At 39.8% G+C, this 26428-nt stretch overlaps 5 protein-coding genes and 1 long non-coding RNA gene across 6 annotated transcripts in view; 1 reads left to right on the plus strand and 5 right to left on the minus strand.

The window, feature by feature from the left end:
• LOC146322551 (uncharacterized) overlaps window positions 1–26428 on the plus strand; it is a 155187-nt gene that overhangs the window by 22514 nt on the left and 106245 nt on the right. The gene's annotated exons all lie outside the window — the stretch shown is intronic.
• LOC146322556 (trace amine-associated receptor 13c-like) lies at window positions 1828–3001 on the minus strand. The gene is made up of 2 exons (XM_084723994.1): window positions 2826–3001; window positions 1828–2644 (listed from the first exon to the last, which is right to left on the minus strand). Exons 1-2 carry the CDS (start codon window positions 2999–3001, stop codon window positions 1828–1830), a joined length of 993 nt encoding a protein of 330 aa, XP_084580120.1.
• Window positions 7163–8336, minus strand: LOC146322557 (trace amine-associated receptor 13c-like). The gene is made up of 2 exons (XM_084723992.1): window positions 8161–8336; window positions 7163–7979 (listed from the first exon to the last, which is right to left on the minus strand). The coding sequence occupies exons 1-2, from the start codon at window positions 8334–8336 to the stop codon at window positions 7163–7165; spliced, it is 993 nt and encodes a 330-aa protein (XP_084580118.1).
• On the minus strand, window positions 16434–17606 carry LOC146322558 (trace amine-associated receptor 13c-like). Its single transcript, XM_084723995.1, has 2 exons — window positions 17434–17606; window positions 16434–17250 (listed from the first exon to the last, which is right to left on the minus strand). The coding sequence occupies exons 1-2, from the start codon at window positions 17604–17606 to the stop codon at window positions 16434–16436; spliced, it is 990 nt and encodes a 329-aa protein (XP_084580121.1).
• On the minus strand, window positions 20490–21665 carry LOC146322559 (trace amine-associated receptor 13c-like). The gene is made up of 2 exons (XM_084723993.1): window positions 21490–21665; window positions 20490–21306 (listed from the first exon to the last, which is right to left on the minus strand). Exons 1-2 carry the CDS (start codon window positions 21663–21665, stop codon window positions 20490–20492), a joined length of 993 nt encoding a protein of 330 aa, XP_084580119.1.
• LOC146322560 (trace amine-associated receptor 13c-like) lies at window positions 24997–26169 on the minus strand. Its single transcript, XM_084723996.1, has 2 exons — window positions 25997–26169; window positions 24997–25813 (listed from the first exon to the last, which is right to left on the minus strand). The coding sequence occupies exons 1-2, from the start codon at window positions 26167–26169 to the stop codon at window positions 24997–24999; spliced, it is 990 nt and encodes a 329-aa protein (XP_084580122.1).

Here is a 26428-nt window from a genome sequence, read left to right on the forward strand (position 1 = left end):
TGGCCTGATCAACCACAGCTGGGTCACCTGGGTGACCCAAAGAATCACATCACTGACAATGTGCTGAGGTGATTCGTAAAATGTATCTTTACGAATTAATACTTTAATGTACTGAAGTTGTAGTTTTAAATATAATTACTAAATCATGATTAGATATGAACTGACATGTAGAAAGCTATTTATTTCAACTAGACTAAGAAGTGAAAGACCTAAGACTAAAAAGTGGAAGTACATGTTTTTTCTATGTTATAATGTGTTGTTATGGCCTGTTACATGTCAATATTACGTAATTTAGATCCAGTTCTATGGTTAATGTTCTGTTAGTTGGTGTGCACAAAATTATTAATTCACACAAATCATTTCTGTTGTCAATTAATAATAATTTTTTATGTGTACAAATAACTTAAATGTACTGTCATTGAACATTTTTCAATTTGCAAATTTTCCCTGGGGAGTAGTGTGACAATCTAGCTATTTTTTTTTTCTCCCTTTTTTTCATCAACTCACACAGGTGTGTATGGATAATTAATGTTCTCAGGAAAGTGTGTGCTTGTGCACTGTTACCTCACTAAAAGGAGAGGTGTCGTCTCACTTTTACTAAGGCCAGAATTGCTCTTGGTATGAAAAGTGTTTTTTCATTAGGGTTCATCAGTGAACAACATGTTTTAATGAATGACTTTTGTTTAGAAAACCCCTTATTTTATTTAGTGTTTAATAGTATTGTAAGCTTTATGTGCTCCAAAACGGTTTGGCTTACCAACTGCACTACATATATTAAGTGTTTGGTGGCTCAAAACTTAATTATAGTTCTGGAAAATTTATTACTTTGCTAATCTCCTAAACCCAGAAATGCTCAGATATAGTCTGCCTACATAGCTTAGATCAGTCAACTCATTAACACCATTTCCAATCCAAAAACATACCAATCAGCCTATTTTGTGAAAAGTAATGGCTGTATGCTCAAGGACTGCTGTGATTTACAATTTTTGAAAAGCATTTTTTAATGACTTTACACCAGCAGCAGGTGAAACCTGACACATTGTTTTTGAGTCAGTCCCCTTCTCTGTCTCACTGTCATGAACGTGATATCTGATAAGATTTTGATGATCAAAAGTCACTGTGACCTCAAAAAACACAATTTTCTCTATAACTCAAGAATTAATATACTAAATATGAGTTTCACATAAATGTCTGATGGGATACTAGCAGTGGTGGAGAGTAACTAATTACTGTACATGTAATTAAAATATGAGATAAATTTGTTGTTATCTGTTGAAGTTATTGAGAAAAAAACGTAATTTATGACAGTTACTAATCTAAGTGTTGGTGACTAAAAAGGGGTTTACATCAAAGTATTCTCTTCAGGTTGTATTTACATTTCCCCCTCTCTGGTCCACAATTCTTTCTGTTCCATGCTTATGACTGTGTCTAACCAGGGCTATTAGTAGCTATGACACTGTGTTTCTCCCTTGTTTATACAGAAAAGACCTACTGCTAATGTCTGCCTTTGGTTTCGGAAAAATACATGATTAATTCACACTGTATGTGAAACAGGGTCTTCCACTGAAACAGTATTTTTAAGTGTCACTCAAATGCACAAAACAAAACCAGGGAGGGAGAAAATTATGGAAAACTAAAAATAAACAGCAGCAGCTCGTAAAGACAGACTTTGCCTAACATGTCCTTGAAACATAAAAAAAAGGCATCCCTATTTCTGTTCTCTGATTTTGTAGTTCACTGATTCAACAATGCATTGAAATTATTTATTTTGCTTCTAAAATTTCACAACATTGGTTGGCCTCAATGACACCATTTCACATTCTCTCTCTACAGGATGCTGTAATCACAGGAGTCAGGCTGCAGTATCTTAAGAGTTACAATGAGTTTGATAGATTTTCTGAACCAGGCATAGAAAAAGGCATAAATCAGAGGGTTGAGAGTGGAGTTAAAAGAGAAGAGAAATAAGACAAAGGTAGATGTTGAAGCATTGATCACGGACTCCTGGCCTGTAAGTATAAGACAAAAGAATGGACAGACACATATTAGAAACACAACTACAACAACACCAAGAGTCCTGGCTGCTTTCATCTCAGATTTCATTGCAGTTACTTTCATTGAACACTGGACAGTGATGTTTCCAATATGGGACCTCATGGCACGAGCCTGAGACACAGCCACCACAAATACTCTCATATACAAAACTACAATGACAGTGACAGGACTTATAAAGGAAAGAAAAAGGTCTATCAGGCCTGCAATATAATGAACAACAATCACACACTCTCCAACGCAGGACTTATACCTTCCTGGTTGTTCCAGGTTGTCCTTTAGTAGCAGACTGTGACAGAGAGCAGAAGACATCCAACACAGACAAATGCAGAACTGAACTCTTTTTTGAGTGACTTTGGTGGAATAATGCATAGGGTCACAAATGGCCACATACCGGTCAACCGATATGAGCACCATGGTTCCTATTGAGGCAGAGGTAATAATATAGTTCAAAATTTTGTATGTAACACACATGATATCACCAAGGAACCAACAGCCATATATGAACATAATTTTAAAGAACTGGAGGAGGCCTACGAAACAATCTGAGACAGCCAGAGAGAAGAGGAGGAGGTTGGTCGGCGTGTGGAGCTGCCTGGAGAAATAAGAGAGAAATATACTTATTATTTGTGATGTTATCATATTAGGAGATGAAAGCCATGACCAAAACACAAAAATATTTCTTAGCAACATGACACTTTTCCCCTCACATCCTGAGATTGAACATGTCATTCTCTACAACTACAGTTTAATGAATTGAGAAAATATTAACCTACTTGAAGTGTGAGATGGAGATGATGACCAGCAGATTGAGAATAACAGTGAGCAGATAGATGAAGGACAATGTGATGTAATTGAGCATGGATACAGAGTGAGGACGTGTGGTTTTCTTGCAGGAAGAGTTGAGGAGTTGTGGAAAGCACAACTCTTCTTCTTCAAGCATTTTCATCATCAGAAAGAGGAGACGAGAACCTGCCAAGCTCCTTCAGTCATCTGTCTGAAGCTCTCTCATATGACATATGTCATTGATTTATTTCCTTCCTCTGCATCTCTCCTCCCCCTTCTCATCTAGGGAGTGAGCAGTGACTGAACTTTCAGTGAAACTGTTTTCATCACTAACATTTGTTTTGAGTGCTGATACAACTTATTTTGAATAGTGAAAGGTGTTTGAATGGCAGTGTTCCCTTTTCAGTTCAGATTCAGAAATTCAAATATTAGCCTCGTTTCAATGTGCATGGAGAAGAGAAAGTCTGATGAGGTCAAAACTCCAGCAACATTTGTCATATGAAGACCAACTTTATTGTCATTGTCAGCCTGCAACCTTGAAGTCATCCAGTGTTGAAGACCACAAGCTGAAATGTCTTGGTCTGACTGCCCTGGGCCCACAGATTCTACAGGTACCAATGGGCCCACCTCAGGCCTAATGTGCCTAAATGAACATCCATTTTGTTGTTTAGCAGAATTCTTTGGAGAAAGTTGGTTGAGTGTCTCATGTGGCAAAAAATCTAATCAGACTTACAGACCACATCTGTGTCTGCAGAGAAAATTCCACACCACTGCTCCCACGTTCCTCTCTTTAATTACGTCATCTACATTCATCAGACTTTTCTCACTGTGAGCATGTTAAAATTTATTGAGATCAGTGGTTTGGGCCCATCATTTCCTGTTTCAGAGTTGGATGTATGTTTGACCATTACATTGCATCCTCATGATTCGCTCCTTCAAGCATTGGTTACATGGGCAACCCATAGCTTTCTTTTTTCTAAGTAGGTGTTTTGGGCTGAAGGACCAGAACCAGCCAATGACTCCAGGATACATTACTGGTAGCGTGTAGAGATGCATCAGAAGATGTATCTGAAACCAGTGGTGAAAAGGAACAGACTGAATAAGAGACAGATCACAGTTTGGAAAGAGATCACCTGGGGCAGGAAGGGCAACCCTAACTGTGTCCTCTGAGAAGAGGAAACCCAAATCAAGCCAAAAATCAACTCCTGGATTAATGCTCCCAGGGGTGCATGAGAGGAGGGGTAGAATGAGAACCCCAACTTGATTGACAAAGGGCAATAGTCAAACGGTTACAAGCTTTGTATGCAAGTATGTATGTATGTTAATGTATGGTACCATTTCCTTTTGCTTCATGGATGGTACCTTATTCCCCTGGGTTAGGGCACCCCAAGCTTTCTTTTTTTTCTTAGAAAGTGTTTGGGGTTGAAAGATCAGAACCACCCAATGACCCTAGGATACATCAATGGTGGTGTGTTAAGGCACATCAGAAGAAATATCTTAAAAAATTGTTGTGGGTGAAACTAGTGAACAGGAACAGACAGACTGAAGACTTTGAAGATGCTGGTGACTACTAGAGAATCAGTTGACAGTTTGGATCAGTTTTGACCTGGGGAAGGTGGGCAAACCAAACTGCATCTGCAGAGAAAAGGAAGCCCAAATCAAGCTAAGGATAGACTCACAGAGAAAAAGCCTAGAGGAGCCTGAGAAGGGGGTACAATAAAAACCTCAACTTGATGGACTAAAAGTTACAGACAAATGGCAATGGTCAAATGACTACAAGCACTGTACAGAGACATGAGAAGATTCATAAGAATACCTGGGGCCTCAAAATTTACTTTGCACAGAGGAAGTGTTTGGAGGGACATGATGGGGCACAGCACACAGGTACCCTACCTGGTAAGATGCAGAAGGAACCAGGCCTGGAAGCAACCCATGGAAGCCAAAGTCTCCTTGTGGCACAACCAGTCTTTCCAAGCTTGCTCCTACAGAAAGTTTGAATCAAGTGACCCTGGCCTGCAAAACAAGCAGTTCAGTCAGGATGTACTTTACATGATGAAACAAAGAGCAGTGAAGATCCATATGGTCAGCATAGGGGCCGGACAAGGATGGAGCAAGGCATGAACCAGAACTGTACCACAGATGAGATTCCCTTGTCTCACTGTCAGCACCACCCTGGGATCAGATATGCTCCTCATCTCAGTGACCACCAAAAACAAAATCATTATGAAGCTTACAACACTGTGGGAGGACTGTTTGGAGGAAGCTCTCAAAAGAAAGCCTGACCAGCTGGTCATCGACTATCGCACACGTGGCTGGAAGACAAGAACCATGCCCATTGAAGTAGGCTGCAGACGATTCATGGGGCAGTCACTCCACAAAAGCCTAGAATTTGCTGGGCATCATAGGACTGACAAGGAGCACAGCCATAAGAACACCACTGAAGTTGCTGAGAAAGCTTTGAGGGCAGGAGGTCTATGTGGACTAGCAAGTGTCACCTGAACACAAGCTGTGGCCTGATCAACCACAGCTGGGTCACCTGGGTGACCCAAAGAATCACATCACTGACAATGTGCTGAGGTGATTCGTAAAATGTATCTTTACGAATTAATACTTTAATGTACTGAAGCATTTGTAGTTTTAGATATAAGTACTAAATCATGATCCCTGTTTCATGATTAGATATGAACTGACATGTAGAAAGCTATTTATTTCAACTAGACTAAGAAGTGAAAGACTTAAGACTAAAAAGTGGAAGTACATGTTTTTTTTTTATGTTATAATGTGTTGTTATGGCCTGTTACATGTCAATATTATGTAATTTAGATCCAGTTCTATGGTTAATGTTCTGTTAGTTGGTGTGCACAAAATTATTAATTCACACAAATCATTTCTGTTGTAAATTAATAATAATTTTTTATGTGTACAAATAACTTAAATGTACTGTCATTGAACATTTTTCAATTTGCAAATTTTCCCTGGGGAGTAGTGTGACAATCTATATGTTTTAGGCAATTATTTTGTTTCACTTTTTTTCATCAACTCACACAGGTGTGTATGGATAATTAATGTTCTCAGGAAAGTGTGTGCTTGTGCACTGTTACCTCACTAAAAGGAGAGGTGTCGTCTCACTTTTACTAAGGCCAGAATTGCTCTTGGTATGAAAAGTGTTTTTTCATTAGGGTTCATCAGTGAACAACATGTTTTAATGAATGACTTTTGTTTAGAAAACCCCTTATTTTATTTAGTGTTTAATAGTATTGTAAGCTTTATGTGCTCCAAAACCATTTTTTTTTTTTTTTGCAACATATAACATTCTTAAGTAAAGCAGTTTGGCTTACCAACTGCACTACATATATTAAGTGTTTGGTGGCTCAAAACTTAATTATAGTTCTGGAAACTTTATTACTTTGCTAATCTCCTAAACCCAGAAATACTCAGATATAGTCTGCCTACATAGCTTAGATCAGTCAACTCATTAACACCATTTCCAATCCAAAAACATACCAATCAGCCGTTTTTGTGAAAAGTAATGGCTGTATGCTCAAGGACTGCTGTGATTTACAATTTTTGAAAAGCATTTTTTAATGACTTTACACCAGCAGCAGGTGAAACCTTACACATTGTTTTTGAGTCAGTCCCCTTCTCTGTCTCACTTTCATGAACGTGATATCTCAAGAACACTTGGTCATCCAACATCATCTCAAGGATGAACTGATAAGATTTTGATGATCAAAAGTCACTGTGACCTCAAAAAACACAATTTTCTCCATAACTCAAAAATTAATATACTAAATATGACAGAGTTTCACATAAATGTCTGATATGATACTAGCACTGCTGGAGAGTAATTAAATTATGTATGTCATGTAATTAAAATATGAGATAAATTTGATTGTGATTTGTTATCGAAGTTATTGACAAAAAAAACGTAATTTATGACAGTTACTAATCAAAGTGTTGGTGACTAAAAAGGGGTTTACATCAAAGTATTCTCTTCAGGTTGTATTTACATTTCCCCCTCTCTGGTCCACAATTCTTTCTGTTCCATGCTTATGACTGTGTCTAACCAGGGCTATTAGTAGCTATGACACTGTGTTTCTCCCTTGTTTATACAGAAAAGACCTACTGCTAATGTCTGCCTTTGGTTTCGGAAAAATACATGATTAATTCACACTTTATGTGAAACAGGGTCCTTGGAACTTAACAAAAGCCATCCCTTTTTCTGTTCTCTGATTTTGTAGTTGACTCAACAATGTATTGAAATAATTTTACTTTGAAAATTTCACAACATTGGTTGGCCTCAATGACACCATTTCACATTCTCTCTCTACAGGATGCTGTAATCACAGGAGTCAGGCTGCAGTATCTTAAGAGTTACAATGAGTTTGATAGATTTTCTGAACCAGGCATAGAAAAAGGCATAAATCAGAGGGTTGAGAGTGGAGTTAAAAGAGAAGAGAAATAAGACAAAGGTAGATGTTGAAGCATTGATCACAGAGTCCTGGCCTGTAAGTATAAGACAAAAGAATGGGCAGACACATATTAGAAACACAACTACAACAACACCAAGAGTCCTGGCTGCTTTCATCTCAGATTTCATTGCAGTTACTTTTACTGAACACTGGACAGTGATGTTTCCAATATGGGACCTCATGGCACGAGCCTGAGACACAGCCACCACAAATACTCTCATATACAGAACCACAATGACAGTGACAGGACTTATAAAGGAAAGAAAAAGGTCTATAAGTCCTGCAATATAATGAACAACAATCACACACTCTCCAACGCAGGACTTATACCTTCCTGGTTGTTCCAGGTTGTCCTTTAGTAGCAGACTGTGACAGAGAGCAGAAGACATCCAACACAGACAAATGCAGAACTGAACTCTTTTTTGAGTGACTTTGGTGGAATAATGCATAGGGTCACAAATGGCCACATACCGGTCAACCGATATGAGCACCATGGTTCCTATTGAGGCAGAGGTAATAATATAGTTCAAAACTATGTATGTAGCACACATGATATCACCAAGGAACCAACAGCCATATATGAACATAATTTTAAAGAACAGGAGGAGGCCTACGAAACAATCTGAGACAGCCAGAGAGAGAAGGAGGAGATTGGTGGAGGTGTGAAGCTGCCTGGAGAAATAAAAGAGAAATATACTTATTATTTGTGATGTTATCATATTAGGAGATGAAAGCCATGACCAAAACACAAAAATATTTCTTAGGAACATGACACTTTTCCCCTCACATCCTGAGATTGAACATTTCATTCTCTACAGCTACAGTTTAATGAATTGAGAAAATATTAACCTACTTGAAGTGTGAGATGGAGATGATGACCAGCAGATTGAGAGTCACAGTGAGCAGAGAGATGAAGGACAGTGTGATGTAATTGAGCATGGATACAGAGTGAGGACGTGTGGTTTTCTTGCAGGAAGAGTTGAGGAGTTGTGGAAAACACAACTCTTCTTCTTCAAACATTTTCATCATCAGAAAGAGGAGATGAGAACCTGCCAAGCTCCTTCAGTCATCTGTCTGAAGCTCTCTCATATGACATACGTCATTAATTTATTTCCTTCCTCTGCATCTCTCCTCCCCTTCTCATCTAGGGAGTGAGCAGTGACTGAACTTTCATTGAAACTGTTTTCATCAGTAACATTTGTTTTGAGTGCTGATACAACTTATTTTGAATAGTGAAAGGTGTTTGAATGGCAGTGTTCCCTTTTCAGTTCAGATTCATAAATTCACATTCATTCTATAAGATAATGAACTCATTTTCAACACTGACTTGATTTTCAATGCCAAAATAAACAGTCACTGTCCTGGCTCCATGTCTCCAAGGAAACAGAGGGGAATACAGATTATGGCTACAGATTCACTAAAATTAAATATTAGCCTAGTTTCAATGTGCATGGAGAAGAGAAAGTCTGATGAAGTAAAAACTCCAGCAACATTTGTCATATGAAGACCAACTTTATTATCATTGTCAGCCTGCAACCTTGAGGTCATCCAGTGTTGAAGACCACAAGCTGAAATGTCTTGGTCTGACTGCCCTGGGCTCACAGATTCTACAGGTACCAATGGGCCCACCTCAGGCCTAATGTGCCTAAATGAACATCCATTTTTGTTGTTTAGCAGAATTCTTTGGAGAAAGTTGGTTGAGTGTCTCATGTGGCAAAAAATCTAATCAGACTTACAGACCACATCTGTGTCTGCAGAGAAAATTCCACACCACTGCTCCCACATTCCTCTCTTTAATTATGTCATCTACATTCATCAGACTTTTTTCACTGTGAGCATGTTAAAATTTATTGAGATCAGTGGTTTGGGCCCATCATTTCCTGTTTCAGAGTTGGATGTATGTTTGGCCATTACATTGCATCCTTCATGATTAGCTCACTCAAGCATTGGTTACACAGGCAACCCATAGCTTTCTTTTTTCCAAGTACGTGTTTTGGGCTGAAGGACCAGAACCAGCCAATGACATCAGAAGATGTATTTGAAACCTGTAGTGAAAAGGAACAGATTGAATAAAAGACAGTTGACAGTTTGGAAAGAGATCACCTGGGGCAGGAAGGGCAACCCTTACTGTGTCCTCTGAGAAGAGGAAACCCAAATCAAACCAAAAATCGTCTCCTGGATTAATACCCCCAGGGGTGCCTGAGATGGGGGTAGAATGAGAACCCTGACTTGATGGACAAAAGGCAATCATCAAATGGCTACGAGCTTTGTCTGCAAATTTGACAAGCTATGCAATAACAGCTGGGGTCTCATGATTCACCAGGTCCAGCAGAAATGTTTGGAAGGAAGCTATGGTTCATAACACAAAAATACCCTACCTGGTGAGATGTAGGCGGAGCCAGGCCCAGATGCAACTGATGGAACCCAAAGAATCCTTACGGCACATCTACTGCCTCCTGTTACGCATGACCTGACAACACAGAGTCAGTTAAAGGATGCAGTGGGATTCTTCATGGGCTGGGAAAACTCATCAAATGGGCTTGTGTAGGCTTCAAGACAATAAAGTCAAGATCACTCATACTAAGAAGGGCAAAGTCATGGACAGGTTCTGCTTCAGTCTGGAAGATTCCTTTGTGACAGTGTCAGCACTACCCTGAGGCCAGATATTTTCCTGGAGGAGAACCAAAGACATCATTATTATGGACCTGGGCTGGGCTGGAAGGCAAGATGCATGCCCAGCAATATAGGCTGAAGAAGATTCACCAGGCACTGACTCTACAATGCCAGATTGCCAGGCATCAAGGACTGGCAAGAACCACAGCCATCAAGGATACCATTAAAACTTCTGAGTAAGCCTTGAGATCAGTGGTTCACAACCTTTTTGGAGCCCCCTTACTTTTATCCAAGAAAAGCTGAGCCTCCCCAGCCCACAGTCATGCACACATATGCCAAAAGAAATTAAGTAGTTCCAGTGGGGACGTGTGGTCTTCTTGCAGGAAGAGTTGAGGAGTTGTGGAAAGCATAATTCATCTTCTTCATGGGATATCATCATCAGAAAGAGGAGACGAGAAGCTGCAGAGGTCTTTCAGCTCTCTGTCATATGACTGATTCATTTATTTCCTTCCTCCACATCTCTCCTCCCTCTTTTCCTCTAGTGACATTTTTTTTCAATGAGCTTTCAGTGGAACTTTTTAGAGATTAGAACTAATACTGTTTTCAGTGCCAGTACATTTTTTTTTGAATATCAAAAGATGTTTGATTTCCTTTTTTCAATTCCAGTTCTGATTTAATTTTCAAAGCCCGGTTTCATTTTCAGTGCCAAATATAAAGTATATAAAATCACTGTCCTGGCACACTGACCTGACCTGGCATAATTTGAATAGTCTTTTTTTGAGTCTTATGCCTCAAAAAATAGAAAGTCAGACTCAGAGCACTTCAATGTCTTCAGAGCAGAGACAACCCCCCACCGGAGTCTGACCTGGTGTTGGTTCTACTCCTTTAGTGTTCTCTTAAAAGCCCCATTACTACTCTGACTTGATTTGACTGACTTTTAGCATCTTGCAGCCTGTCTGCTGGATATCTGGTTGTTGCACTGTTTCTCCTAACAAATAAATTGAAAAAAAGTGACCTGAGTGGATGGAGGGGGAAATGGAAACATCTTTTGAAAAACAGAGAGGCCCCAAATATTTTCAAACAGTAGGCACAGTCACGAGTTCCCATGAAACAGAAGATGTCGCTGGTGCGGGTCAGTTTAATTCTCATATCTACTCAGTCTCTCACAGAAAAATATGCCCCTGGAGGGACATATTTCATCTCACTTCTCGCGACTGTTCATTGTACAAAGACTACTTTTATCTAACGTTTTAATTACGCACTGCGTCATGGATTACAAGCTTATTCTCGACACCTCAGACAATGATGAGATGATGAGACAATGTTCATCTGATGCACCCAGTCTCCTGGCCAATGTCAACTGCGCTCAGTCATACATATCCCCTGGCCTACCATCATCCACTACTCTCTGTCTAGCAGCTCTAAGAGGTCTCCCTTTCCACCCAGTGGATGTAGTCCTCGTTGCCATCAAGATGCTAGATGCCTGATGCTAGACCGGCTGAACTTGTGGTGTCCCGCCCACCATAGTCCAGCAACTCACTCACAGTTCCTGGACTGGGCGCCCCTTGGTCCTACTTCAGTTCCTGACAGGACAGTCACCTGCCTCCAGTGTGTCCTCAGGGAGAAGGAAATTCCATTTCATCGCACTGACAATAAGGCAAGGTTCTTACAAATCAACACCACCTCCACCACCACTCCGGCCGTCTGCTCACCCACTTGTTTCACATCTATTGCCACCTGCAAGCTGATTATGTCACAGTGCAGTCTCTTCTAGTGATACAAATGACTGTTTCAACCTTACCTGAGGGCCAGGTCATATCACCACTCATTCTCCCTCCTTCCATGTCTGGTCTGTCTCAGGTTTTTCCCTCTTTTCTTTCATCTCTGCATTAGCAGCCTGCACATACTACCCCTGCATATGTATGCAGCCTCTGTGCCCCCCAGGCTCCACCCCCTTCCACAGCTGTTTCCATCACTCGCAGTTACCTCTAGCAATACTGCTGTTCAAAACACAACAGCCTCAACCAGTCATGGTGCCCCTGCACCGCATCTGCTCAATTTCCTTCTGTTCTATCACTGTTCTCCTCCTCCTCCATTTTCTGTTGCCACAGCACTCCCCACCACCAGTCGTCTTACTCCACCCTCACTTAATTCAATACCAACTGGCCCTGAGCAACGTCTTCAACAACAGCCTTCAGGTCTTTGCATCTGTCCGGTCAACCTGCCAGGAACTGGACACCTAGCTTAGATCAGTCAGCTGTTGGGGGCTCCCAGGTAAGTTCAAGGTGTGGGTGTACTAGAATGGTATATTGTTGGGAATACTCTGGCTGAAATTTGTCTATGAAGTTTCCATTTTCATTGCGGAGACGGTGGAGACAAAGGTAAGTAGCTGTTTCTGGAGATGGCAGGCATTTCCCAGAAGCCTCAGCAACAACACAATGCTCCAGTTGCCCTTAAAATCTTTGGAAGATGAGTTCAAATTGACACAAACAACCACAGTGATGATTTACAATGACTCAAGTGATCCAAAGGTGGCCCAGGCCAGTGGGAGTGGTGGTGCCTCATGACTACATCACAGAGCCACAGTGACCTGTGACCACAGTAAGATGTAATTTAGGGGGAAGAGAAGCAAAGGCTGATTCAGGAAAAGGTGAAGGCTGGAGTGGAGGAAAGAATCATGAGAAGAACTGTTAGAGTGAGTAAGAATAGGGCCCTGGACAAGGTCGATGTATTTCTGGAAGGCAGAACTTCATCTCTTTCTCGATTTGGGTGCTCTACAGTGGCATAGATGATGTAGAGTTGGTGGGTTTTGTAAACCCATGGGCCCTCTTGTGGTCAAACTTTTTTTTTTTTTTTTTAAATGTAATGTTGCCGCGGTTGACCCTCGCAGTGGCAGGTAGCACGGAGTGTAATGTCAGACTGGGTCACTGCATTTTGTTGCATATAAGGGGGGATACGAGCGGCCCCTCCCAATTTGAACTGATCCATGCGTCTATTGAATGTGATTGGCTCAGCCGCTCAGACGGTGACCATTATTTTTCTGGAAAAAAAAAAAGAAAAAAGCAAGCAAGGTAGAGGAGATTTGTAAAGATGCTCAAAAGAAAGAAGCCACCAGAAAAAGAGATGTGTGGTGCAGATAAGCGTAGGGCAAAAAACAAAAAAAAGTTAATTGAGGATGCGGCCAAATGCACGAAACTGACAGATCTGGTGGTGGGAGCAGCCAGGCCAGTGACGACACGGGTCCGAGCAGCAGCACGGCCACAGCAGGTAAACAAGCACTGTCTGCTGTAACACGGCACTATCATGACCTCAGACTTGAGACTAGGGTTGTCACAAGAACCGACACTACCAGTAATCTGAACCTTACTTTTTTGGCTTTTTTCTGTCCTCTATTTGAGTGTGCAATGTCAGGCCCCTTTGACCTCAAAACCCATGTGGAATACAGCCCAGTTGCGCCACTGGTGCTCTACAATGTCTTGTCTGGCAGAGCAAACCTCTCTAGCTGGGGCAAAGGGGAGTCTTCAATCCATTCACTGTGCTCTGGAAGAGGGAGCTGGAGCACATATTGAGTAATACAGCTGGCACAAAAACTAAGCCCTGAGCCTATTGAAAAAGCCATGACCATGGGAATCAAGCAGCCAAATATACATGACAACCCTAGCAATGGCTTTTGTCAAGGCAGTAGACCAGCCATGGGCAGGCCATAAGAGTGCAGAAGGGATTCTGGCGACCACTCAGGACTGTCAGGTCTCAGTGGAGTTTGGGAAACAGCCAAGATTCCCCTGTGACATTGTGAGCACTACCCTCAGGCCAGATATCTTTCTGGTGGATAACAAAAAACATCATCATCATGGACCTGACAGTGCTGCAGGAGGACCATATGGAGGAGGCTCCCAAAAGAAAGTATGAGCACCTGGTCATAGCCTGGTGGTAACAGGGCTGGAAGGCAAGATACATGCCCCGCCAGGTAGGTTGCAGAGGATTCACAAGGCACTCCACAAAGGACTCCACAAAGCCAGTTTGCTGGGCATCACAGGACTGGCAAGGAACACAGCCATCAAGAATACCATTAAAACTTCTGAGTAAGCCTTGACACCAGTGGTTCTCAACCTTTTTTCCTTGTAGCCCCCCCCCCCCACTTCTATCCAAGGAAAGTTGAGGCAAGCCTGCACAAATGCGTACAAATACCAAAAGAAATGAAGTAATTCATTGCAACGTTTTACTGTCCAAAATAAAGATCAATTAAAAACTTTTCTGTTTGGTAAGTGTCTATTTTCTATTATAATCTTAAACAATTTTTACTTTAACAACTCAAAAGAGAGAACAATAATGATTCATTTTCACAGATCTTGAGAGTTCACTAAGTAGCCCACACTTTAAATAAGGACAAAGAAATGTATCTTTTAAATAGTTTTGTGTACAGACTTTTGTATAAACTGTGATCTTTACATGTGTAAATCTAAGTTTGAAAACCTGTGATTGCTGGTGACCCCTAAGGTGAGCCTGGACCCCATTTGGCCTGGATTCAGGGAGGAGGATCATGTGGACTAGCAAGTGACACACACAAGCCATGGCCTGATCAACCATAGCTGGGTTGTTAAAAGACTTAAATCTCCCAGTGACCCCAGGATATATGACTGATGATGTGTTAAGGGGCATCAGAAGATGTGCTGTTGAGAACAAAGCTTCAGTGTCCTCAAGGATTTGTGATTTTAGATATAATTAATAAATCCACTAATCACTGACACCAGCTTCAAGATTTACATATGAAAGACATCTAGGAAGGTCATTTTAATGGCTCTGAAATTAAAAACTGAAACATGATAATGTGTATTAAGGGCCTGTTACACACTAAAATTAAGTCATTGTGTTGCTCAGTTTTTCTGAGTAAACAAACTACAAAACTTCTATGTACTGTCATTGTCTTCTCAGAAGTGTGTGTTTGTGCAGATCAGTTTCAGTTTGCCTTGTTGAGATTTTGTGATTCACACTGTTACCTCACTAAAAGAAAAGCCTTGTTTTGACTTTTATGACCTCAGCAATTCACCTTATTTGATAAAGGTGCTCTTCCCATCAAAACACTGTGCCTACAAATGCAGTTGTCTGACTTTATATAACTGGTGACCATATGAATTCCTGCCATGAGCCAACACAGGGCTTGATTCCATCAGGCACGGCTGAGTTACAGCTGCTCCATGTCAACCAGAGATGATCACAGCTATTCTACACAATACCTGTAATAATACCATCAGTGCTGAAGCACATCTCAGAAGCAGCTCTCTGCTCCACTCTGCTTCAAATCTGTGCCAAGTCTAATTTTGATGGATGCTACTTCAATCTGCACACAGCATATCGAGCAGACAGTCAGACTTCATGATGTCTTTTTCAAAATAAAACACTGAAGCACTTTCTTTAAACTAAAGTGAGCACACTCACATTCTCTTTAAAATTTGCATGTCGTTCTTGTTATTCCATATTTATAATTCCCTTTCCTTAATTATGAAAAACCTTTTTTATTAGGGTTCTTTCATAAACAATGAATTGTGATGAATGACTCTTGTGGCTTATTTAATGCATTATTGTTTGTAGCAACATATCATTTTAACCACAGAGAGCTTTATGGCCTCTAAAAACAAATCTTTACAACCAGTTACATTCACAAGTAGTGCAGTTTGCTTCAACAACTACATAACATATATTTAGTGTTTGATGGCTCAGATCTTAATTCTGATTCTGGCACCTGATCACCTTGTGAAGCCTCTAAGCCCATAAATGTTCTGGCACAGTCTGCCTACATAGTTTTGATCAGTCAGCTAAAAAACACTGCTCCAGTTTTACGTTTCTTGACTGATATTGTCATATTTCTTCTGCTCTGCCTCCTTACCTCGTTCTGCCTTTTTCTTCAAACTTTTTCCTCAAGCTGTCCTGACTGATAAAGGCATAAAAGTCAAAAAAAAAAAAAAAAAGGTGACAGGCACGTCACATCCATACCACTGATGTAAATGTGATATCTCAGAACGGTTTGGTGTAGACATCCATTCAAGGATGACCTAATTAGAGTTTGGTGGTCAAAGTTCAAAGGTCACTGTAACCTGACAAAACATGTTTTGGCCATAACTCAAGAATTTATGATTCATAAATCTGACAAAATTTCAGACAAATGTCTATCAGGATAGTAGCGGATTTGGGGAATAACTGCATACATGTAACTGAAATACAAAATTCATATAATTGTAATTTTCTACAGTTACTGGCAGAGATGTGTATTCTGCAGACTGTGCATTCAGGTCTGCACTATAATATATATTGTTCCACACATGAACAAAGATTTGAAAGAAGTCTGTTATGCTGTACATTTTCCCATTTCTGTGCTATGATTTTTTCTCTTCCATGCTAATGAGTGTGATTTGTGTAATACACGTGTAATAATTTGTCTAACCAGGGCTATTAGTAGCTTGGATATTTTGTTTCCCTCTGTGAATGTCTTTGGTTTGGGAAAGATACATTCTGTCTTTACAGTAAGTTGATATCACAGGAATCAGGCTGCAGTATCTTAAGTGTAACAATGAGTTTGACACATTTTCTGAACCAGGCACAGAAAAACGTATAGATCAGAGGGTTTAGAGTGGAGTTAAAAGACAACACAAATAAGACAAAGGTATCAGTTGAAGTACTGATTAAAGTGTCCTGGCCTGAAAGTGCAATACCAAAATATGGGCAGACACATATTAGAAACACAACTACAACAACACCAAGAGTCCTGGCTGCTTTCATCTCAGATTTCTTAGCAGTTACTTTCACTGAAGTCTGGAGTGTGCTGGCTTGAATGTGGGACCTCATGGCACGAGCCTGAGACACAGCCACCACAAATATTCTCATATACAGAACTACAATGATAGTGACAGAACATATAAGAGATAAAAAAAGGTCCACATATCCTCCAACATAATCAACAACAAGCACACACTCTCCAACACAGGAGTTATACCTTCCTGGTTGTTCCAGGTTGTCCTTTAGCAGCAGACTGTGAAAGAGAGCAGAACATATCCAACACAGACAATTGCAGAACTGAACTCTTTTCTTAGTTACTTTGGTCGAATAATGCATAGGCTCACAAATAGCTATATAGCGGTCAACCGATATGAGCACCATGGTTCCTATTGAGGCACCGGTAAAAATATAATATAGAATATAATACACAAGACACACAGTGTCACCAAGGAACCAGCAGCCGTCTATGTGGACAATTTGAAAGGACATCAGGAGGCCCACCAAGAAATCTGAGACAGCCAGAGAGAGAAGGAGGAGGTTGGTGGGAGTGTGGAGCTGCCTGGAGAAATAAGAGAGAAATATACTTATAAACTGTCATATAATCATACCAGCAGATAAATCCATGTCTAAAACACAAAACTATGTTACTTAGGAACATGACACTTTTCCTTCACAGCCTGAGATTGAAACATTTATTTCTACACAGCTATCAGTTCAATAAATTGATGAAATATTTGTCTACTTGAAGTGTGAGATGGAGATGATGACCAGCAGGTTGAGAGTCACAGTGAGCACAGAAATGAAGGACAGTGTGATGTTAGTGAGCATGGATACAGAGTGAGGATGTGCAGGCTTCTTGCAAGAGGAGTTGAGGAGTTGTGGAAAGCACAACTCATCTTCTTCGAGGGATATCATCATCAGAAAGAGGAGACGAGAAGCTGCCGAGGTCTTTCAGCCCTCTGTCATATGACTGATTCATTTATTTCCTTCCTCCACATCTCTCCTCCCTCTTTTCCTCTAGTGACATTTTTTTTCAGTGAACTTTCAGTGGAACTTTTTCAGTTCTAATATTGTTTTCAGTGCCAATACAATTTTTTTGGATATTAGAAAGTGTTTGAATTCCTTTTTTTCAGTTCAGGTTTTATTTCAATGCCAAGTATAAAGTACATAAAGTCACTGTCCTGGCACACTGGCCTGACCTGTCATATTTGAATAGTCTTTTTGTGTGTCTCAGACTCAGTGTCAGACTCAGAGCATGTCAGTGTCTTCAGAGCAGAGACGAGCCCCGACCGATGCCAAGGGGTTCTAAAAGTGGGGGAACTCTGACCTGGTGTTGATTCTACTCCCTACATTTCATCTTAAAATCCCCACTACTACACTGACTTGATTTGACTGAGTGAGTTTTAAAATCTTACATCCTGTCTGTTGGATATTTGCTTCCTGCACTCTTTCTTCTTACAATTAAATTGAAAATAAGTGACCTAAGTGGATGGCAGGGGAAATGGAAACATGATTGGACAAACAGAGAGGCCTTTAATATTTTCAAACAGTAAACAAAGTCACAAGTTCACCATGAAACAGAAGTTGACACTTTTGCGGATCAGTTTAATTCTCATATCTACTGAGTGTCTCACAGAAAAATATGTCGATTAGGGAGGATCCAACAGGTGTACAGGAATTAGTAATGAAGTCCTTACTTCATGCCCTATATTACCTTATACAAACTCATCCTCACCAAAAGAATAGTAATGATTCATTCTCACAGATCTTGAGAGGTCACAGAGTTGTGGCCTACTAAGTAACCCACTATTTGTTACGCGAGGACAAAGAAACTTATCTTTCAAAATAGTTTTATGTGCAGACTTTTGTATAAACTGTGATCTTAATTAACATGTGCAAATCTAAGTTTGAAAACCTGTAATTTCTGGTGACCCCTAAGGTGAGCCTGGACCCCATTTGGCCTGGATTCAGGGAGGAGGATCGTGTGGACTAGCAAGTGACACCTGAACACAAGCCATGGCCTGATCAACCATAGCTGGGTTGTTAAAAGACTTAAATCTCCCAGTGACCCCAGGATATATGACTGATGATGTGTTAAGGGGCATCAGAAGATGTGCTGTTGAGAACAAAGCTTCAGTGTCCTCAAGGATTTGTGATTTTAGATATAATTAATAAATCCACTAATCACTGACACCAGCTTCAAGATTTACATATGAAAGACATCTAGGAAGGTCATTTTAATGGCTCTGAAATTAAAAAGTTAAAATATTTGTCTTTTTAACATGATAATGTGTAGTTAGGGCCTGTTACACACTAAAATTAAGTAATTCTTTTCCTCAGTTTTTCTGAGTAAACAAAATACAAAACTTCTATGTACTGTCATTGTCTTCTCAGAAGTGTGTGTTCGTGCAGATCAGTTTCAGTTTGCCTTGTTGATATTTTGTGATTCACACTGTTACCTCACTAAAAGAAAAGCCTTTGGTTTGACGTTTATGACCTCAACAATTCACCTTATTTGATAAAGGTGCTCTTGCCATCAAAACACTGTGCCTAAAAATGCAGGTGTCTGACTTTATATAACTGGTGACCATATGAATTCCTGCCATGAGCCAACACAGGGCTTGATTCCATCAGGCACGGCTGAGTTACAGCTGCTCCATGTCAACCAGAGATGATCACAGCTATTCTACACAATACCTGTAATAATACCATCAGCACTTTCTTTAAGCTGAAGTGAGCACACTCACATTCTCTTTAAAATTGGCATGTCTTTCTTGTTATTCCATATTCATAATTGCCTTTCCTTTATTATGAAAAATCTTTTTTTAATAGGGTTCTTTCATAAACAATGAATTGTGATGAATGACTCTTGTGGCTTATTTAATGCATTATTGTTTGTAGCAACATATCATTTTAACCTCAGAGAAATGTACGGCCTCTAAAAACAAATCTTTACAACCAGTTACATTCTCAAGTAGTGCAGTTTGCTTCAACAACTGTATAACATATATTTAGTGTTTGATGGCTCAGATCTTAATTCTGATTCTGGCACCTGATCACCTTGTGAAGCTTCTAAGCCCATAAATGTTCTGGCACAGTCTGCCTACATAGTTTTGATCAGTCAGCTAAAAAACACTGCTCCAGTTTGATGTTTCTTGACTGATAATTGTCATATTTCTGCTGCTCTGCCTCCTTACCTCTTTCTGCCTTTTTCTTCAACCTTTTTCCTCAAGCTGTCCTGACTGATAAAGGCAAAAAGTCGAAAAAAAAAAAGAAAAGGTGACAGGCCCGTCACATCCATACCACTGATGTAAATGTGATATCTCAGAACGGTTTGGTGTAGACATCCATTCAAGGATGACCTAATTAGAGTTTGGTGGTCGAAGTTCAAAGGTCACTGTGACCTGACAAAACATGTTTTGGCCATAACTCAAGAATTTATGATTCATAAATCTGACAAAATTTCATACAAACATCTAACAGGATACTAGCGGTTTTGGGGAATAACTGCATACATGTAACTAAAATACAAAATTCATATAATTGTAATTTGCTTCTGTTACTAGCAGAGATGTGTATTCTGCAGACTGTGCTTTCAGGTCTGCACTATAATATATATTGTTCCACACATGAACAAAGATTTGAAAGAAGTCTGTTATGCTGTACATTTTCCCATTTCTGTGCTATGATTGTTTCTCTGCCATACTCATGAGTTTGATTTATGAACTACACACATGTAATGATTTGTCTGACTGGATATTTTGTTTCCCTCTGTGAATGTACAGATACATTCTGTCTTTACAGTAAATTGATATCACGGGAATCAGGCTGCAGTATCTTAAGTGTAACAATGAGTTTGACACATTTTCTGAACCAGGCATAGAAAAACGTATAGATCAGAGGGTTTACAGTGGAGTTAAAAGAGAACAGAAATAAGACAAAGGTAGAAGTTGAGGAATTGAGTAAGGTGTCCTGGCCTGAAAGTGCAACACCAAAATATGGGCAGACACATATTAGAAACACAACTACAACAACACCAAGAATCCTGGCTGCTTTCATCTCAGATTTCTTAGCAGTTACTTTCACTGAGGTCTGGAGTGTGCTGGCTTGAATGTGGGACCTCATGGCACGAGCCTGAGACACAGCCACCACAAATATTCTCATATACAGAACTACAATGATAGTGACGGAACATATAAGAGATAAAAAAAGGTCCACATATCCTCCAACATAATCAACAACAAGCACACACTCTCCAACGCAGGAGTTATACCTTCCTGGTTGTTCCAGGTTGTCCTTTAGCAGCAGACTGTGACAGAGAGCAGAACACACCCAACACAGACAATTGCAGAACTGAACTCTTTTCTTAGTTACTTTGGTAGAATAATGCATAGGGTCACAAATAGCTATATAGCGGTCAACCGATATGAGCACCATGGTTCCAATTGAGGCAGAGGTAACAATATAATATAGAACATAATACACAACACACATAATGTCACCAAAGAACCAGCAGCCGTCTATGTGGACAATTTGAAAGGACATGATGAGGCCCACCAAGCAATCTGAGACAGCCAGAGAAAGAAGGAGGAGGTTGGTGGGAGTGTGGAGCTGCCTGGAGAAATAAGAGAGAAATATACTTAGAAATTGTCATATAATCACACCAGCAGATAAATCCATGTCCGACACACAAAAATATGTTACTTAGGAACATGACACTTTTCCTTCACAGACTGAGATTGAAACATTTATTTCTACACAGCTATCAGTTCAATAAGTTGATGAAATATTTGTCTACTTGAAGTGTGAGATGGAGATGATGACCAGCAGGTTGAGAGTCACAGTGAGCACAGAAATGAAGGACAGTGTGATGTTAGTGAGCATGGATACAGAGTGAGGACGTGCAGGCTTCTTGCAGGAGGAGTTGAGGAGTTGTGGAAAGCACAACTCATCTTCTTCGAGGGATATCATCATCAGAAAGAGGAGACGAGAAGCTGCCGAGCTCTTTCAGCCCTCTGTCATATGACTGATTCATTTATTTCCTTCCTCCACATCTCTCCTCCCTTTTTTCCTCTTGTGACATTTTTTCAGTGAACTTTCAGTGGAACCTTTTCAGTTCTAATAATGTTTTCAGTGCCAATACATTTTTTTGAATATTAGAAAGTGTTTGAATTCCTTTTTCCAGTTCAGGTTTGATTTCAATGCCAAGTATAAAGTACATAAAGTCACTATCCTGGCACACTGGTCTGACCTGTCATATTTTTGTGTCTCAGACCCTGCATAGCCTCGATCCATATGTAAACATAATGTAAGCTAAGGTTGTTCATCATTATGGCCACTGCCGGGGAGAGAAATTCTTTTACTTGTTGGAAAATCCGGCATCATTTTGAGTTTAAATCAGAAAAGGGAGACAACACCAAATTTTGCCTCCCAGCTGTGAAAATACTGTCATCATCCAGGGACTCAACGTCCAACTTAAAGAAACATCTTCAGGTATGAAGACAATCCGCTAACATTTGCTGAAATACACAGAAATCCAGTAAGCTAAAGTTAAGGTTTGTTAGCTTGCTAATACGTCAATAACCTGTCAATAACCTGTCAGTACTGCTACTTGTGCTACTACTGTACTGTACAACTACTGCTGGAAAACATTTTGGGACTGTAGGTGCTGATGCTGACTTGTGTCGTGCCAAAAAGTGATAACGTTAGTCCGCCAAAAACTGAATCAACCGGTTTATATACATCTAATATCATAACAGCTGCATTTATCTGGACCAAACAGTCATAACGTGCAATAAACATAACGTCATGTCCTGTTGTATATGTGTTTCGTCTTATATTCTTATTATTTGCATTATTTTACCTGCTCTGCGCTGTAAATTAGAACCATACAATCTCTTTTTAACACTTTAAAAGCCCTTCTTGGGTTTAGAAGGTTGAAAATAAATCATGATTTTAGTGATAATTGCAAGATTTCTGCCGGAAAGGGCTATTGGCACAACGCCATCAAGACCAAGTGCTTCTGTGTGCAAAGGAAATCAGTTTCAGCAGATGATCATGTTTGACACACCTGTAATTAAAGTCAGCACCTGTGCATTTCATGTCACAGGCAATGCCGACATCAGGACAGTCAAATTACATGTAGGCCACTTTGGAGCATGTTAATACCTAACACACCTCTTTCAGGTGGTGGTTTTTTACATATAATAATAACTTTAACAATAATGATTGTTAAAATGATCATTATTATTATTTATCTTTGTATGTTTAAAAAAAATACACTGAGCAGATGACACATCTTTTATACTCTCGTCTTTATTTTCATGCTTGGCATTAAAGTAATCCAAAAGTAACTACAAGTAATCAGTTATATTGCTTTAATATTGTGATACTTAGAGTAACCTACTGATTACATTTTTTAACAGGTAACTTGTAATTGTACTGGATTACATTTTGAAAGTAACCCTCCCAACCCTGAGCACAGGGCATGGTGCCAACATGTGCAGACACACACACACACACACACACACACACACACACACACAGATGCATAGCATATGTATGCTCTTGAGTTAAAAAGTGAATGTATTTGTTCAACATGGTAATATGTAGTTAGGGCCTGTTACACACGAAAAGTAACTCATTGTTTTCCTCAGTTGTTCTAAGTAAAAAAAATAACACTTCTATGTACCGTCATTGTCTTCTCAGGAAAGTGTGTGTTCGTACAGATCAGTTTCAGTTTGCCTTGTTGATATTTTGTGATTCACACTGTTACCTCACTAAAAGAAAAGCCTTTGGTTTGACTTTTATGACCTCAACAATTCTCCTTATTTGATAAAGATGCTCTTCCCATCAAAACACTGTGCCTAAAAATGCAGGTGTCTGACTTTATATAACTGGTGACCATATGAATTCCTGCCATGAGCCAACACAGGGCTTGATTCCATCAGGCACGGCTGAGTTACAGCTGCTCCATGTCAACCAGAGATGATCACAGCTATTCTACACAATACCTGTAATAATACCATCAGTGCTGAAGCACATCTCAGAAGCAGCTCTCTGCTCCACTCTGCTTCAAATATGTGTCAAGTCTAATTTTGATGGATGCTACTTCAATCTGCACACAGCATATCGAGCAGACAGACAGTCAGACTTCATGATGTCTTTTTCAAAATAAAACACTGAAGCACTTTCTTTAAATTAAAGTGAGCACACTCACATTCTCTTTAAAATTTGCATGTCTTTCTTGTTATTCCATATTTATAATTCCCTTTCCTTTATTATGAACAATCTTTTTTTAATCGGGTTCTTTCATAAACAATGGATTGTGATGAATGACTCCTGTGGCTTATTTAATGCATTATTGTTTTTTACCAACATATCATTTTAACCACAGAGAGCTTTATGGCCTCCAAAAACAAATCTTTACAACCAGTTACATTCTCAAGTAGTGCAGTTTGCCTCAACAACTGTATAACATATATTTAGTGTTTGATGGCTCAGATCTTAATTCTGATTCTGGCACCTGATCACCTTGTGAAGCCTCTAAGCCCATAAATGTTCTGGCACAGTCTGCCTACATAGTTTTGATCAGTCAGCTAAAAAACACTGCTCCAGTTTGATGTTTCTTGACTGATATTGTCATATCTCTTCTGCTCTGCCTCCTTACGTCTTTCTGCCTTTTCTTCAAACTTTTTCCTCAAGCTGTCCTGACTAATATAGGCATAAAAGTCGAGAAAAAAAAAAAAAAAAAAAAGGTGACAGGCCCGTCACATCCATACCACTGATGTAAATGTGATATCTCAGAACGGTTTGGTGTAGACATCCATTCAAGGATGACCTAATTAGAGTTTGGTGGTCGAAGTTCAAAGGTCACTGTAACCTGACAAAACATGTTTTGGCCATAACTCAATAATTTATGATTCATAAATATGACAAACATTCCCACAAATGTTTTACAGGATACTAGCAGTTTTGGGGAGTAACTGCATAAATGTAACTAAAATACAAAATTCATATAATTGTAATTTGCTTCTGTTACTGGCAGAGATGTGTATTCTGCAGACTGTGCATTCAGGTCTGCACTATAATATATATTGTTCCACACATGAACAAAGATTTGAAAGAAGTCTGTCATGCTGTACATTTTCCCATTTCTGTGATATGATTGTTTCTCTGCCATACTCATGAGTTTGATTTATGAACTACACACACATAATAATTTGTCTAACCAGAGCTATTAGTAGCTTGGATATTTTGTTTCCCTCTGTGAATGTCTTTGGTTTGGGAAAGATACATTCTCTCTTTACAGTAAGTTGATATCACGGGAATCAGGCTGCAGTATCTTAAGTGTAACAATGAGTTTGACACATTTTCTGAACCAGGCATAGAAAAAGGTATAGATCAGAGGGTTTACAGTGGAGTTAAAAGACAACACAAATAAGACAAAGGTATCAGTTGAAGTATTGAGTAAGGAGTCCTGGCCTGAAAGTGCAACACCAAAAAACGGGCAGACACATATTAGAAACACAACTACAACAACACCAAGAGTCCTGGCTGCTTTCATCTCAGATTTCTTAGCAGTTACTTTCACTGAGGTCTGGAGTGTGCTGGCTTGAATGTGGGACCTCATGGCACGAGCCTGAGACACAGCCACCATAAAAACTCTCATATACAGAACCACAATGATAGTGACAGAACATATAAGAGATAAAAAAAGGTCCACAAATCCTGCAACATGATCAACAACAAGAACACACTCTCCAACACAGGAGTTATACCTTCCTGGTTGTTCCAGGTTGTCCTTTAGCAGCAGACTGTGACAGAGAGCAGAACACATCCAACACAGACAAATGCAGAACTGAACTCTTTTCTTAGTTACTTTGGTCGAATAATGCATAGGGTCACAAATAGCTATATAGCGGTCAACTGATATGAGCACCATGGTTCCTATTGAGGCAGCGGTAAGAATATAATATAGAACATAATACACAACACACACAATGTCACCAAGGTACCAGCAGCCATCTATGAGGACAATTTGAAAGGACATGATGAGGCCCACCAAGCAATCTGAGACAGCCAGAGAGAGAAGGAGGAGGTTGGTGGGAGTGTGGAGCTGCCTGGAGAAATAAGAGAGAAATATACTTAGAAATTGTCATATAATCACACCAGCAGATAAATCCATGTCCGACACACAAAAATATGTTACTTAGGAACATGACACTTTTCCTTCACAGCCTGAGAATGAAACATTTATTTCTATACATGTATCAGTTCAATAAATTGATAAAATATTTGTCTACTTGAAGTGTGAGATGGAGATGATGACCAGCAGGTTGAGAGTCACAGTGAGCACAGAAATGAAGGACAGTGTGATGTTAGTGAGCATGGATACAGAGTGAGGACGTGCAGGCTTCTTGCAGGAGGAGTTGAGGAGTTGTGGAAAGCACAACTCATCTTCTTCTAGGGATATCATCATCAGAAAGAGGAGACGAGAAGCTGCCGAGGTCTTTCAGCCCTCTGTCATATGACTGATTCATTTATTTCCTTCCTCCACATCTCTCCTCCCTCTTTTCCTCTAGTGACATTTTTTCAGTGAACTTTCAGTGGAACTTTTTCAGTTCTAACACTGTTTTCAGTGCCAATACAATTTTTTTGAATGGTAAAAAGTGTTTGAATTCATTTTTTCAGTTCAGGTTTTATTTTAAATGCCAAGTATAAAGTACATCAAGTCA

The sequence above is a fragment of the Lutjanus erythropterus genome, chromosome 8 (genome assembly GCF_056507025.1).
Source record: "Lutjanus erythropterus isolate fLutEry1 chromosome 8, fLutEry1.hap2, whole genome shotgun sequence".
Classification (NCBI taxonomy): Eukaryota; Metazoa; Chordata; class Actinopteri; order Lutjaniformes; family Lutjanidae; genus Lutjanus; species Lutjanus erythropterus.